Source organism: Calliphora vicina, chromosome 5, assembly GCF_958450345.1.
Source record: "Calliphora vicina chromosome 5, idCalVici1.1, whole genome shotgun sequence".
In the NCBI taxonomy this organism is placed as follows: domain Eukaryota; kingdom Metazoa; phylum Arthropoda; class Insecta; order Diptera; family Calliphoridae; genus Calliphora; species Calliphora vicina.
The window spans coordinates 60,286,994-60,304,034 of NC_088784.1; the positions used below are offsets into that span (position 1 = coordinate 60,286,994).

Below are 17,041 nucleotides of genomic sequence, written 5' to 3' on the forward strand. Positions count from 1 at the left end.
GGTTCTTGCTAGGCACATTTCGAGTATGTATTCAGTAGTTGAGTTACTTCAGCAAATACTTACTTGTCGACCAACAACATTAAATGTCTACTTTTCAGTCTAGTATTTTTTTCTGTTTTAAATGAAGTGAATGTTAAGTGAGGACGAGAGAGACACAGTGGTAGTGTATGCAAATGAGACTGTAGAGTCCTTTAAATGTTTTACTATTGTCATATAGAATAAAGGATAGAGGAAGTGGAAATACAAATAGAAACAAGTAAGAGTTTTATATTCGGCTATGACGAATTTTGTATACCCACCATCAATATGTGAAAATAAAATATTTTTCTGACTCAATATATTCAACTTTTTTAAAATGATTTTTTTTTGCTCAAAAGAAAGCTTAGGTCTATTCCTTTAAGAGCTTTTTGGTCTCATAGTGGGATGCGAGTGGAATATATATCAAAATAAATATTCAAGCTCAAGTCATACAATTTTTGTGTAAAAACATTTATTTTGATACTATCCCACTTGCATCCCACTAAGAGACAAAAAAAGCTCTTAAAAGAATAGACCTCGGAAGACATCGATTTTAAAAGTTGGTTCACTTGACATGGAATCCCCCATATACTAATGTGGGCCTACTACAAATATTTTGATGTGTTACAAACGGAAAGACAACATCAATATACCCTCATCTTTTTTGATGATGAGTATAAAAATATAGCATAGATACTTATGCATGGATTTTAGTTGGATTAAGATTTTGTTGCAAACTGCAAGTCATTTGAATTTTATCATCTACAGTTTTTTTATTCTATTTTTTCATTTTTATTTTTATTTTTATTATATGACACTTTTTCAACTGTTTTCCTTTTGCCATTTTTTTCGAATAGTACGGATACTGCGGAATCTTGGAAATTTGCAAATTCTGATGTCATTCCTGCTACAGGCATTATGGTATTTGGTGAGTACAAGAACAAGGTTAAACATTTAATACTCTTACAGAACTCATACAAACAAACCCACAATTGAACACCTATACAGGTAAACCAAATATTTATGTGCATGTAATAAAAATAAAAACTTTTCATTGAGGAAAACAAACAAAAAATAAAAAAAGTTTCTTGCTATCATAGATTTTGAAAAGCATTAGATTTATTTAAACAGGTTGTTTGTTTTTTTTTTGTTGAAAATAAAATAAAAACATTATATAGACATTTACTGAGAAATTTATAAATTTTCATAAAACGCATAGACGCAAAAGTTAATAAAAGTAATTAGCATATTTATAGAAGTTTCTATTTTGTTTGATATTATTTAAATTTAATTTCATACAAACCCCTAACCTTATGACCATTGTTTTTCTCTATTACAAGTTAATTACCATTCGTCTTTTATTTTCAAGTAGCTTACCCGGTGCGCTTCGCACCCAAATTGTGAGCAGCACTTTATATCCACACTCGACATCATGTCTATGAAAGGTGCCTATTTACTCATTTTCATAAGTACCTGTTTTCATGTTCACTTTATAAAAATGCGTAAAATTTTATGTTTCTCCCTTCCTCATTAAAGAAAATTAAAAAAGTAACATTGACAAATATATAAAGTACTATTTAGTCCACATTTGAGCGTTCTCACTTCATGCAGGCTTAAATGTGTGATCCTATGAGCATTGATGAAGAAAACGCAAAAAGTACAACTAGAATAAAGAAAGAGGTCGATTAAGCCTCATATATTTAATTTTTTAGTTTCGTTAATATAGAAAATTAAAAAAGTAGAAAAAATCTACAATTTATTGTACATAAGATATTCTCTTTGTCTAAGTCTCTAATTCAATACATATAATACTATTAATAGTACCATAACACAGATCAACAGCAAAAAAAGGCTTCACTAACCACTATATAGATTTGATGCATCATGGTTACCTAAGTACAAAAATGGTAAAATTTTTTAATTCTACGGATAGATTTTTTTAAAATTTTTTTTTCTAAAATTGTGAATTTTGTTAGATGTTGCTCCACATAATTTATGATAACTCAAAAAGGGTTAGACCGATATTATTGAAGTAAACTTAGAAAAGTTCAAATTTACATAGCTTTTAATCTGTTGATATATTGCATTTTAATCGGCTCAGTAGTTTCGGAGTAAATTCTTTTCGAATTTATTCACAATTAAGTGAATTCGCTCATTTTCCACAAAATTTAACTTTTTTGTTTGATATACATAAAATTGAGTAGTTAACCCTCCGTTAGTCGCAATCATTTTCAAACGAGACTAGTCGCAATGTATCAAATTGATATCAATAAAAAAGGCGCGTTTGAAAATAATTTCTTCACTTTTTATTTCGAAAACATAAAAACAATATTAAATGCAATGTAATTAAAAGAGTAATACAAAAAAATTGCAGTAAAAATATTATTTTATCAAAAAATAGCTTAAAATGTAGGGTGTTTAAAACAATTTACAATAAAAAAATGTTTGCCTGTATCAAACAGATCAGTTGCGAGAAGGGTTTAGGGTCCGGGAATTCCCGCCCGGGAAATCTCGGGATTTCCCTTAAAATTAATGTCGGGAATTCCCGGGAAATTTAAATTTTTTTCCCGGGAAAAACGGGAAATTTAAAATTAATTAAAAATACTTTAATATATTTAAATATGACATCACTGCTTGATGAATAGCTTGTTCCAAATATTAGTGGAGGTTTTAAACACCATTAAGGATACAGTAGAAGCATTAAGCCGTAATGAAATCATTTTTCTGATAGGTGATGCTATAATGAACACACTTTATGAACAGCAGGTATCTAAAAATTCTACGATTTCTCAAAAAAAGGTTCATTGAATTAAATTAAACCTAAAAACTTCAACATTATAAGATAAATTATAATATAAAAACACAATGTTAAAAATGTATGGACAGCAAATGTATGAACGTCTATTTGACCACAATGTTCCCTCATCTGTTCAAAGCGTTGTTGATGAGGTTTCCGAAATACAAATGGAGCAAAATTTTAAAAAGCAATTAGAATATTCAATCATTATTGAAAAGGAAAGCCCTAAACATTTGAAATCAAATGCTGAAAGTTTTAAGTGGGAATTAGATTTATTTGAAGCAAGTAACAATCGGAGAATACATTTTAATTGTCCTTATAATGCTTTAATAACGATAAAGCCAACACATGTTTAAAGCGAAAGAGTTTTCTTGTCGAATGACTTATTGAATGCATTAGTAATTTTGACAAATCAATTTTTTTAAAAAAATAGTTCTTGACGGACATATAACATTATTTTTATGATATAATACGGTATTCAAAATGTAGAGTACTTTATATAGCAAATTAGCAAAAGAGTTTAGCAGAAAACAAAATACATTAGAACTACTTATTTACTGCTTTACTCTTTTTAAACTATATGAGGTAATTTTGAATTTCATATTTTTGTTTTGAAATGAATTTAATTTTATTTTAAAATATATATGTATATTTTATATAAAAAAAAATATAACAGAAAAATCAAAAGAAAGAATCTAAAAAGTGCATTAAAAAATACCATTAACATATTAATCGACATGGAATTATAAAGATACGTTCACAATTTATAAAATTTTGTGACACTTAATTGCTCTTTTACTCTACTATATCATGAATATCGCTAATATTTAATTTTATAGTAACAAGTGATCTCCAAATATTTTAACAAACTTATTTTGGTTTTATGTGGGTACAATTAAATTGTAATGTATGGTTTTTCTTTTTTTTTTTAATAAAATGACACAATTTTATAAAATAATTTTCTTTTTTTACTTATTTTTCTAGTTAAAAAAACATTCCCGGGAAATGAAATTTTTCATTCCCGTTTCCCGGGAAATTAAATTATCCGGGAAACCCCAAACCCTAGTTGCAAGTAACGGAGAGTTAATGTTCTTCTTTTGATTGATTGAATATTGAAAACATTTTCCCCATGCTATGTACAAATTTTTACATATATATTGCGTTTTAATCGGCTCAGTAGTTTCGGAATTATAAAAAATCATGAAAAATCGAAAACGGCAGAAATTGTTTAGATTTATTGCTTTATCGTAAAGCCACATGTAATAGGAACAATATGAGATATCGATCATAAATATCGATGGATTATTTTCGAATTTATTCACAATTAAGCTTATTTTCAGAAAATTGTATGTGGTTTAGAGATGTACATGTTTCTGGACTTATTATTAAATAAATCTCAAGAAGTATTATTCGAACTAAGAAATCGTACCATTAAGTCCCCCTTTTTAGAAAAGCATCATTAGTGAAAAGTACTATAAGTAGAAAAAAAGTACATAGAATCCCCTTTTTTAAGAATTCTATATCATGCAGGATTTAGGTTCATTATTATAAATTATTCAAAAAGTACATTTAGAATAAACAAAAAGTGTACTTTTGGTACTTAGTTTCATGTTTCTAGTTCAATTATTATAGATGTCGGAATCTTTATAATAATCTTTGATATTTACTTTTTATAATCATTAACAGAAAAGATGTGGGTACATTGATTTTGTCATTCCGTTTGTAACACATCCAAGTATTTGTCGAAGACCCACATTAGTATACATCATAAGATTCCAAAGCAATCTAGTTATGTACGTCCATCTGTCTCTTTAAAATAGGATAGGGCCAAAAAGTAAGAAGTCCACAATTGCTCTCTGTGGATGAAGCTTGCTTGAAAATGGGCAATATCTATTTCACCTAGCCACCATAGAAATGTCCACCCGGAATACTGTTTGAGAATTCATAAATATTTTAATTTTTTTTAACTCGAAAATTATGCTGTAAGTTATGGCAAAAATCGGGCAAATTTGTTCCTAGTCCTAATACAAGGTCTCCCTCGGAAAATGACTTGAGCATTCACAATTGTATTAATTAATATTTAATATCGTGATGAAATTAGACATGAATCAGTATTATATGAACCTAAATATTTCTACCAACTTAACCGCTATATCAGATAAATATTTTAGTGTCAAAAATAATTTATATATTATGTTATTAACATAAATTTCGACATAACTGACAATCTCGGCGATTAGTTAACAGGTTCGGAACGCGACATTAGTTGCATACCAAAAATATTTTCCAATAAAGCCATTGTTTTTCGAAGTGCATGAAAATCATTTCTGACAGAACTCCGATTTTAGTAATACAGCTGAATAATTTGGAGACGTTGGTGTGAAACATTACTTAATAAAAAATGGTCCATAAACAAATAATATCTCAGAAAAAGATATTTTTCATTTTCTAAAGATTTTTATGAGTAATTGTATGATTAACAACACACACAAAATTCAGAGGTCATGAGGGGATCACAAGATAATACAAAATTATTAAAAATGTCCTAATATTTCGAAGAATAATCGAAAAACTTCAAATATATATTTAGGCATATCTTTTTCCGAAGAAAAATCTTAAACAAGGATATTTTAAAATGCACATACCTGAATTTTGTACATTATTATTTCAATAATAGACCATAAAATACATCAGAAATACATATAAATTGACATAAATTCTTTATGAGGTCTGTATAGATTTTTACTTATATTTTCTATAAAAATTAAAATACCCTTCAGTTAACTGTAATGTCACTCAAGCGTATTATTCATATTAAACTTTTAAGTTAAGTTAGACATATGAACATTAGGGAGGCCCAAATAAAAATGTTTGTGGGTGTTGCCAATAATAGTTCACATGTTCATTTTTGTTTTGAGTTCAGTATTTGGTAAGATGAGTCAATGTTCTTAGCAAAATGTGACCCAAATAGTTTAAAAATTAAAACCTTTTTTTAAAATGGGCCCTTTTTCCCAAGGAAAGCTTAGATATTTTCCTTGAAGACCTATTTCGTCGCTTTGTGGGACGTCTTGAGTTACAATACATTTATTTTGATATATATCCCACTCACATTCCAAAAAAAAATGTTTTTTTTTTGTTTTTTACATTTTTTTGTCTTAAGATTGTAGAAATAGCTATCTAAACTATTTGGGACACATTTTTCTAAGACTACAATAGGTAATAAGTTACATGGATGAGAAAAAACACCTGCTTGGGCTAAATGTCAAATTTTGACCCCCTCTAACTCAGAAAGATCTCCACAGATCTTGTTGACAAATTTTGTTTGAATTACTATTCAATAGAACTAACCTTGGTGCAAATTTCATCCTGATCGGAAGACATCGATTTCAAAAGTTTTTTCACTTCACATGATATTCATAGAATATTGGTAACGGTATCAAGGTGTAACGGTAATTACGATTATACCGGTAATGGTATTTAAGCAGTAACGATAATTGCAGTTATTTCGGTAGCGGTCGCTTATCATTAACGGTTGCTGAGCTGAACGTTACCCAACCTTGTTTTATTGCAAAAAAAAAAATATAGTTAATAATGTAATTTACTTTTTTATATGTACGTTTTCAGTAAATGATTCAATTTATTTATATAATACATATTTATCTACCTATCAACCATTAATGGAATACATTTAATCATAAAAGAAAAATTAGATTTCTTAAAGAATTTTTTGTGGTTCATTTGCAAAATACAAACATTCTGCTTGAAATTGAATATTTTTCCCCTGAAACAAATGGTCGAACGATGCGTATTCAATAACATTTATATTGTATTATTTATTGTAACGAAATCAACGATTATTTTTGTATCTCATGAATAAAATTTATGAATTTGTTGAATTTTCTGTATAAAATTTCATGTGTGAGAATAACGGGTGCGGCGGTATTAACAAAATTGTGAAATTATTTTGTAATAAACACAAAAATATCAGCACTTTGAAAACCTAACTATTTTAAGAGTGTTTTCATATTTATCCTTTAAAACAATTTAAACTAACCACCCATTATTGATTCATTATTCGTGTATTGTTTTCCGTTTTTCTCTTTTTAGCATTCATGTGCCACCACAATACATTTCTCGTTTATCAATCAATGCGTAACGCAACCATGGAGCGTTGGGAAAAGGTTACTCATATATCAATTGGTTTTGCCTGGACGGTGGCAGCTCTATTTGGCATTGCTGGCTATTCGACATTTAGAGCGTTATCACAAGGTATGTATGTCTTCTAAATGAATGTATGTTTGTATTTATGTATAAATGCGTATAAAAACAACAAAAAAAAAACATCCCAATGGCAAAACCAACAATAAAATTTATTTATCTGTGATAAAATATCACAACATTGCATGTTGGGGCAAAACTATTTAAAGACTGGCGTTAAATAAATCACAATATTTTGCCATAAGTGTTTGATAGCGCTAAAAAGAGAATTTTCGAAGTAGGTATTTGAAAACATAATAACACAGAAAAAAGTTTCAACATAAATAGTATGATTTGAATTCATTGATTTCAATTCATAAAATTTATAATTAATTTCTTAAATAGTGTGATTATTTTCATATTATTTTTTTTTAAATAAAATCTAGGAGGCTTGAAAAAAATATTAAAATTTTCATTTATATACATAGAGTGACAATCAGTTGTATGGAAAATTTTTTTTGTTAAAATTTTGTGACACTAGGCCTAAAAGATAACTGCTGAAAATCTGCAAATTTTTCAGTTTTTGTAAAAATTTTGCTACTAAATAAATACTTTTGCAATTGAACGCAAAATAATTGAAATATGTACGTAATTATCGTTGTAATGAGCTACAAATGATACAATTTGGTTAAAAAATGTTAAAGTTATTACAAATTCGCCAGACGATTAACGTGTCTCAGTCCACTTGAACAAGAAATGTAGGAAACAAAATTAATATATCTCGAGAAAAACTAAAATAAAAGCTAATTTTTATTTAAAATATATCCGTGTTTACTTGTGTATGAGTTTTTGTCTTCGTAGGATACGGTTAACCTATTCGCAGGTATGGCCAAAAAAATATTTTTTAACGGCTTTTTCGAATCTCCAATTTAAAATTTTGGCAATAATACAGTTTTTGGGTAATTTTGACCCAAAGGGGATACAGGGATAATTTCCAAAAAAAAAAAATTGTTTAATGTAATATTCATTAATATAAATAAATCTACATATTTCTATAAAACAACGCAGAAAGTTAACGAGTTTCACCTATTTATTTCATATAAATAATAAAATTTTGCATATACATATATGAACTTTGACATCGATGCGCGTCCAGAAATCGTTGTCCGATTTGGCTCAAATTTTCAGCACTTAACTTTTAGGCCTAGTGTCACCCGGCACTCTTTGAAATATAAAAAAAAATCGTCTGTCACTCTAATGTACATACATATCGCTCATTTGCTGCAACAACTTCATAATTCAAGTCATTTCGAGAAAAACGACCTTGAATGTTTTGTGAATAAATTAATTTTCAACAAATCATGCGATTTCTGAAATTAAACTTGATTTAAATAGCCGATACTAATATCTTTCTATCTTTATAAATGAGAAAACATGAATTTTCATTTTGACGTTTACAACAAAAAAACACTCTCATACAAAAAATAATTGCCTTTTTTTAAAACTGATAAAACTATCTGAAAGACTAAAGAACGGCGCGTATTTTGTATTACTCAGTTCAAATTTTGAGTTATGACGTTGTTGCAGCAAATGAGCGATATACTATTTATAGTATATCGCTAATTTTTCTTGTAAAATTTTTTGTTTGGATGTTATTCAGCTTATTACTGCATTTTTGGAAGAAGATGAAATGCTTTAATGTTAATGGATATTTTTTTTAAATTTTTTTATGATTTAGATTTTGTTGATTAATCTGGAAAGATATACAAAAATATTTAAACTTTATCATTGCGTAATGCAATTTATTACAAAATATCAAAAAATTTATATGAAAAAAGCAAAAATTTTAGTCATGTACAATTTTATAATATTTATGAACAGTTCCTATTCTGAATGAAAATAGTTTGGGTAAAAAAGTCATGTTCGATTAATAATATTTATTAAAAAATTCATTCCAATTATTTGCATATTCCTATCATAGAAAAATTTACATAGAGCGGATACTAGTGAAAAAAAAACTGAAGCAAAAACGTTCATTTCTTAAGGTAGGATTACACGATTGCCGCAATGCACCAATTATTGGTCTACTTTATGCGCCAATCGTGTAATTTCGCAATTTATTGGTTCATACGGTGCGGTATATGTTTTAATTGCGCCAATATTTATTGGTTTCTTGAGCGGCAATCGAAGTCGGCAATACGCGTCAATATTTATTTTTTTAGATGTGGAATAGTGAATTCAGTGGTGCCAACCGTTTTTTTAGGTTAGCTCGTATTTTCGTGATATACCGTTATTTCGAAAATGCAGGAGGTTGCACAACATATATTCGCGTAACTCAAAAACGATTTAGTTTATTGAATAAATTAAAAAAACCGAAATTATGCAACCTTTAAGCAAGTTTGGCAAATAAAAATATTTGTTTGTAACTGCAGAGAATTTGATTGGGACAATCGTTTTATTGTCCTCTAAATTAACACAATATATTTTTTTACAAATTGACGCATTGCGGCAATCGTGTAACACTAGATTTACTTGTTTATCGATGAGGTTTATAAATGTACAATAGAATGCTCCCCCACATTGCACAGTGGTATGAGAAAAAAAAAGAGGGAAATAAATCTGTAACTTCTAAACCCTTAGTCCGATTTGAATGAAATTCACATGCGCTAAGGGGAAGTGTTGTCGAGTTTAAGTTCTGAATCTGGAATTCATGAGCCCGTCAGGAACTGGGCCAGGAGTCCCCAAAGTAGGACACCTTGGGTATGGTTAATATTTAAAATGATCCTATTTCTTCGTTTGTGTTCCGATTTAAAAAAAATTACACATATATATCAATTATCTCTTATAACTTAGGAGATATTCGCATTTGAAAATTAAATCCTATCATGTCATATTGTCATAATTTTTTAATATTTCATAATGGCTTGAAAATGTTGTTATTGCCTTTCAAGCAAAAATATCCTAAAATAATACTACTATGTATGCTATGTTTATTGTGTTATCGTAACCAACCAGCAGAGACCTGCGCCGAACGCCTAAGAGTCGGTTAAGCCGAGCCGCCGATTTATGAAATATTAGGACATTATGACATGATAGGATACCTTGCGAATTTTGACTAATTGTTTGTTATTTATTTAATATTATTTTTTCTTTATCTAATTTTTTTAATTTCTTACATTCTTCTTTTTTCCTATTCACTTATTTTTTCATATTTGCAATGGTTTGTTTTTAGATATTGTTCCTTCTATTCCAATTTTGTTCAAAAAATGATTTTAAAACAGACAAACATTTAACTGAATTAGTAAAATTAAGAAATTCCAAAAAACACAGAATCAGTGTAAAAACAAAAAAATATTTGTTTTAAACAAATATGGCTCTTCATCCGAACTATGAACTCAAAAAAATCTCCGCACTGACAATGTGAAATTAAATTGAGATATCGTTCACGAGCTATCGTATTACTTCCAAAATAAAAAGTTAATAAAGCACTGTGAGTTGCTCCGTATGAGGGACAAGATAAAAATAAAACAATTGCATATTTTCGATTTTCCCATTTACAATTTACTAAATATTTACGATAATAAAACTAATACGAGTCCTTACATTTGTTACATAACTAAATGAGAAATATTTTAATTTTTCATAATACAAGTGCTTAATATGGCAAAGTGTCTATATACAATACAATTCCATACGCAGCTTGAATTTGTAGTAACTATTTATTTAACACACAATTTTATGTTTGTCTTTTATTTTATTTTTATTTCGTGGTTTCTGTAGTAAATTCTATATATACCTATAATTTATTTTATTTTCTTGTGGTTGTTTTGGCGCAAATGTCTTATCTGTGTAATGTTTTGCTTTCAGACAGAACCGCCACCCCATTTCAACTATCGCGTTTAACAATCACTATCGCTATTTTTCGTACTTACTTGCAACAACCGCACATGTGGTTTTATTTTGTGTGTGTGGATTAAAATAATATTAAATATAAAATTTGGTTTTTGTATTAAAGATTATTGTTTATGAAATTATTTTGCTTTAGGAAGTTGTTGCAAAGACGAGGTAATTTAAAATGTTTCTAATCTTTTATCTACTTCTATGAAATGAAATTTCTACAAAAGAAGAACATATTTTTAATTCACATACCCTTTACATATCCATAATTTTGTAGATTTTACAGGAGAAGCAAATAAAATATACACATAGATAAAATTAAAAATGTAATAACCAGGGAACCGGAAATATGCAATTGCATTATTTATTTTATCTATTAGTTTGAAAACAATTTAAGAATTTTTGAAATGTTTTTTATTTTTTTGAATATGCATTTTAGTTGCAGGGAGGAAACAAAATGTTTAGACAAGGCTGATACCTTACACGTTCCAAATTTTTTAAAAATTGGTACCCATGTTCTTTTTTTATATATAAAATTTAAAGTTTATTAGGTTCATAGTTCATATTTTATATAAAAATTGTGTTAAATCGAAAAATTTCAACTGTGTCTGACTTTTTAACCGCTGATTAAATTGTTTACAACATTGGTCTCATTATCATGCTTATGAGCCCTTGTTTCAACATATTTTCCAAAAAAAAACTATTCTTTTGAACACAGGATATTATCAAAAATTTGTAATTGAAAAAAAAAATTTAAGACGATTTAGCTATAATTTTTTTGATAGCACAAGGAATGAAATATTACACATGACAACAAAATCGAAAAGGTCTTTTTGAACCACTACACAATTTTGATGTATTGTGGCTCCAGTAGTACAAATATGGCCCAAATTTTAAATTCTATGGAGAGGTTGTTAAGTAAAATTATATATATTTTTTGGACGTTTCTTTACATAATTATTCAGGAATATCGAGGTTTAAAAACAAATAATGACAAAATTAGTGATGCCATTGACTTAAGAACATTTAGATCTATATACTTCCAAATTTTATTGTGATGTCTGTAACTGTTCAAATTTTACATTAATTCAAGGTTTATATTTTTCTTGATGGAAAATCACCATTTTAAAATATTAATTCATTTCACTAAAATGTCAATCTTGAAGTCATAAGGTTTCCACCGATATCAAAAACTTATATAAAAAGCTTATATTTACTCTTCAGAAGCTCCACAAACCTTGCCCACTTTCAAAAACTTTTAAGTTTTTTCATATCTTGCGTGATCAAGATTGGATAAAGTGATGAGCCCGATCATACCGATAATGATTTGCCCATTCTTCGTTATTCCAGCACAATAGAGAAGTATACTCCCGAACATACATTTTCAACAAAAAATCTTTGTTTTAGAGTCAAAAAATAGTAAAAAATAAAATGTTTAAGCTACAAAGTGATTTTTGACAGCTATTTAGAGTGCCTAGATATCTTCAGATTGCATTGATATGTTCACTAGAGTTATTCAGATTTACCATAGCTACAACTTTGCTAAATATTGTTAGTGAAAAATTATGAGTCCCTGAAAGCTATTCTAAAACAAGTAAGAGAGCTATATTCGGCTGTGCCGAATCTTATATACCCTTCACCAAATTATACTTAAAAATAAAAATTTTAAATATTTTTAGGTAAACAAAATTTAAATTTTTTTTCCAGTTGTTTTATATATATTTTTTTTTTAAATTTTATATTTTTTTTTTTAATTTAAAAAAAAAATTTTTTTTAGTTTTTAACTTTTTTTTTAAATATTTAGTGAAAAAAAAAATTCGGGTTAAAAAATATTTTTTCCGATTTTGACCCATTGTAGGTCCAACTTACTATGGTCTTATATACGTCGTTGCACAGGTCTTTGAAATATCTATCATTAGATATCCATATTGTCTATATTAATGATTTAATAATCCAGATATGGGTCAAAAATAGGTAAAAAATCGAGGTTGTCCTGGTTTTTTCCTTATATCTCAGCCATTTGTGGACCGATTTTCTCGAAGAATTTCGGAGATATTGATGTATCATTCGTGTATGTAAGTTATGTGGGGGCTTCAGAAAGTTGATTTCAACACACAGACTGACAGACGTACATGGCTATATCGACTCCGCTATCTATAACGATTCAGAATATATATACTTTGTGGGGTCGCAAATGAAAAATTTAGAAATTACAAACGGAATGACAAACTTATATATACCCTTGCCACTCATGGTGAAGGGTATAAAAAGTAAAAAAAAAAATTTGTTCTTCCTATATTTTTTCAACAAAAGTGCACGAAAAAGCTATGTTTTGGAAAAAACTTTTACCAAAATTTATTTGGCGGACTCAGAAAGTTGATTTCAACACACAGACTGACAGACGTACATGGCTATATCGACTCCGCTATCTATAACGATTCAGAATATATATACTTTGTGGGGTCGCAAATGAAAAATTTAGAAATTACAAACGGAATGACAAACTTATATATACCCTTGCCACTCATGGTGAAGGGTATAAAAAGTAAAAAAAAAAAATTTGTTCTTCCTATATTTTTTCAACAAAAGTGCACGAAAAAGCTATTTTTTGGAAAAAACTTTTACCAAAATTTATTTGGCGGACTCAGAAAGTTGATTTCAACACACAGACTGACAGACGTACATGGCTATATCGACTCCGCTATCTATAACGATTCAGAATATATATACTTTGTGGGGTCGCAAATGAAAAATTTAGAAATTACAAACGGAATGACAAACTTATATATACCCTTGCCACTCATGGTGAAGGGTATAAAAAGTAAAAAAAAAAATTTGTTCTTCCTATATTTTTTCAACAAAAGTGCACGAAAAAGCTATTTTTTGGAAAAAACTTTTACCAAAATTTATTTGGCGGACTCTTAGCTATATTATTGCCATATAAAGTTAAGCCGTATCACAAATTCTGAATTAGCTGTTAACCAAAAACTGATGACACCGTTTTTAGAGGCCCCACTGATTTTCAGAAACTTTGGGGGCCCATAAAAAAAAATCTGTAACCAAAATGGACAAACTGAGTATAGGGATTTACTACCCTTTGGTAGTAAAGTCGAACTTATACTTTCATGATCTTGTGTTTTTCCAAAAGTCTTCATTTGTTGCATAGTGTAATTAATGATAACTCAAAAGGTGTTCGTCCGATATTATTAAAATAAACTTAGAAATATTGAGATTTACATAACCTTTAATCCCTTCATATATTGCGTTTCAATCGGCTCAGTAGTTTCAGAGTTATAATAACAAATTGAAGCAAAAAATATATTTATTGTCAATTTTTTGGTTTTTTAAAAAAAAACATGAAAAATCGAAAACGACAAAACCCACATGTAATATGAAAAAAATGAGATATCGATCATAAAAATCTATTGATTATTTTCGAATATATTCTCAATTAAGTTAATTCGCTCATTTTCACATTAAAATTTAGTAGTTAATGTTTTTCTTTCGATTGATTGAAATTTCATTAAAATCGGCCCAAAAATATATACCATTTATTACCAAATTTTACCTTTGACTTTAACGATTTTAAGGTTTACATTTTCCGATTTTAGTAAAACATTCAGACTATATTTAAAATTACATGGACTGTAATATTCTGAACATGAAAATTAGTTTTTGTCGAAAATCGAAAAATTTATATAGCAGTTACGGAAAAACTATAGGAGTTATTGACATAATTTTCTCATATTTTTATTCCTTATTATGTTATAAATAAATCCCAATGTGATGATCAACAAATTCTGAAATTTGTTTAACAAATTTTTTAAAAATTTGAAAATGGAGATTTGAAACTGCAGTTAAAAATAAAATATGTTAATTTTTTTTAATTTTTTGTTCAAGAGGCCTGAGACACGTTAATGGTCTGAGGAATTTTTAATAACTTTAACATTTTTTAAACAATCTTTTATATCTTATTGGAACGACAATTACGTACACATTTCGATTCTTTTAAATTAAATTGCAAAAGTAATTATTTAATGGCAAAATTTTTTAAAAAAACTGAAAAATTTGAATTTTTTTCCGAATTTTAGCGATAATAGAGTTTGTGGGTCTTTTTCAAAAGATTTTTTTACTGTAATTTTCATTAATATAAATAAATCTATATATTTTTGTACAATAATGCAGAATATTAAAGAGTTTCTTCACAAATTTATTTCATATAAATTCTAAAATTTTTGACCTCATCTCAAAATCTTATTTTTTCGAAACCGATTTGGTTCAGATTTTCAGCACTTAGCTTCTAGTATCACAATATTCTACCCTTCAAATTTTGAACAACAATTTTTTTTCCAAAAAACAGATTGTCTCTTATATCAAAATGTTTAATATACTTAGAATATGGAAAAAAATCGGCCCAACAAAAAAACAAATAAAATATAACGTCCGTCAAAAATCGTAAGAAAATTAGGTTTGAGGTACCTTAAGGGACTCTATGGGAGTAATTTTCTACAATAATTCACCTCACTTTAAAAATATTTCCAAAATATTACAAACAAAAATATAAATCTAAAATTTTTTTATGAAAAATTTTAAGTGTGGTGAAGTGATTTGGTAAATTCATAAGGTCTCCTATCATTTCATATTGTCATAATGTCCTAATATTTCTCGACTTTTAGGACATTTTTACTTTGAAAGGGAATAAAAACATTTTCAAACCATTGTGAAATATTAGGACATTATGACAATATGGCATGGCCTTGTGAATTGACCAAATATGAAGAAAAAAACATCATAATTGTGAATAAAATATTTATTTTGCTTTATTATATTTTATAGGAGATTTACTGGAAAACTACTGCTGGAATGATGATCTGATGAATTTCGCACGTGTACTCTTCTCCATTTCAATACTATTAACATTTCCTATTGAATGTTTTGTCTCACGAGAGGTATGTTAAATATCATCAATCACTATAGCAATATAATTGAAAAATATAAAAATTCTATGCAGATTGTAAGACACATGGTGCATCGTTTTGTGCTCAAGGAGCCCATCAGTGAGTTGACTGATGAAAAAGATCCCAAACAGGAAAAAGGAGCTGAAGTTGATGAGTACTCGAGAAATATCACACTGGCTATAGTGTTTAGTGCTTTTGTTATTTCACCCATGACGGAGTGTTTGGGTTCGGTATTGGAATTGAATGTAAGTTTATTATTTAATTTGAATCGTTAATAAGAATGTTTAAATATATTTTTAAATCTTATTTAATGAAAGGGTCTTTTGGCTGCCATACCTCTGGCTTATATTCTGCCCGGTTTGGCGTACATACAAATGGATCCAAATCCCTTATTAAGCCGCGAAAAGTTACCTGCTTTAGGTTTAGTCGTATTCGGTGCATTAGTTACTATTTTGGGTGCGGCCGTTTTATTGCCCAGCATCGATGAAGATTGTCGGGCCGACATTGTGATGGATTATTGTAAAAATTCCAATGTGCGTGATAATGCAACACTAACAACTTAATTTGTCTAGCTGTTGCAACTACATTCATACCAAAGATAGTGTTTTTTTCTCTACCCCTCAACATTGTGATTGTTAACGATTGTTTGTCGCCCGTACACATTGTTAAATTTGCAACAGATCGTATTGAGCATCAAGCATTAATTAATATTTATTAGAATACTACATATACTATACATTAATACATATTTAAATAAATATAAATACCAGCATATATATACTATATATTTTATTAAGAACAAACAATTAACGAAATGTTAAAAAAAAAACTACAAAAAGATATTATATTCCTCTCTAGAAAAAAGCCATTATTTAATAAACAAAAAGGTATTAGTTTTTAAGTAGATCAAACATATTTACAGGATCAGAGAAAAATTAGGAAGTTTTAAAACTTTAAGTCATCTAGTTTCGACGGTACTCTTCAAAAAATTCTTTGTAAATGTCAAGTGGTCAAAATTTATTTTCTTCATACACTTAAAAAATTACCATTGGGGAGTTGTAGGCATTGTTGGGTACATTTGTATAATTGATTTTGAAAAAATTCTCAATAATGTAAAGGGTGTTTTTTATAGACTCGGATAACTTTAAATTGAAAGAAAACTGAGAATAATGTT

At 28.2% G+C, this 17,041-nt stretch overlaps 1 protein-coding gene across 1 annotated transcript in view; it reads left to right on the forward strand.

Annotated features, from left to right (window-relative positions):
- Positions 1-16,430, forward strand: part of LOC135961286 (putative sodium-coupled neutral amino acid transporter 11) — a 132,038-nt gene extending 115,608 nt beyond the window's left edge. Inside the window, exons 6-10 of the mRNA XM_065512782.1 lie at positions 876-946; positions 6,923-7,084; positions 15,746-15,858; positions 15,921-16,112; positions 16,185-16,430. Coding sequence (XP_065368854.1) covers positions 876-946; positions 6,923-7,084; positions 15,746-15,858; positions 15,921-16,112; positions 16,185-16,430 — 784 coding nt within the window. The remainder of the gene's footprint in view (positions 1-875; positions 947-6,922; positions 7,085-15,745; positions 15,859-15,920; positions 16,113-16,184) is intronic.
- Positions 16,431-17,041: the final 611 nt, after the last annotated feature.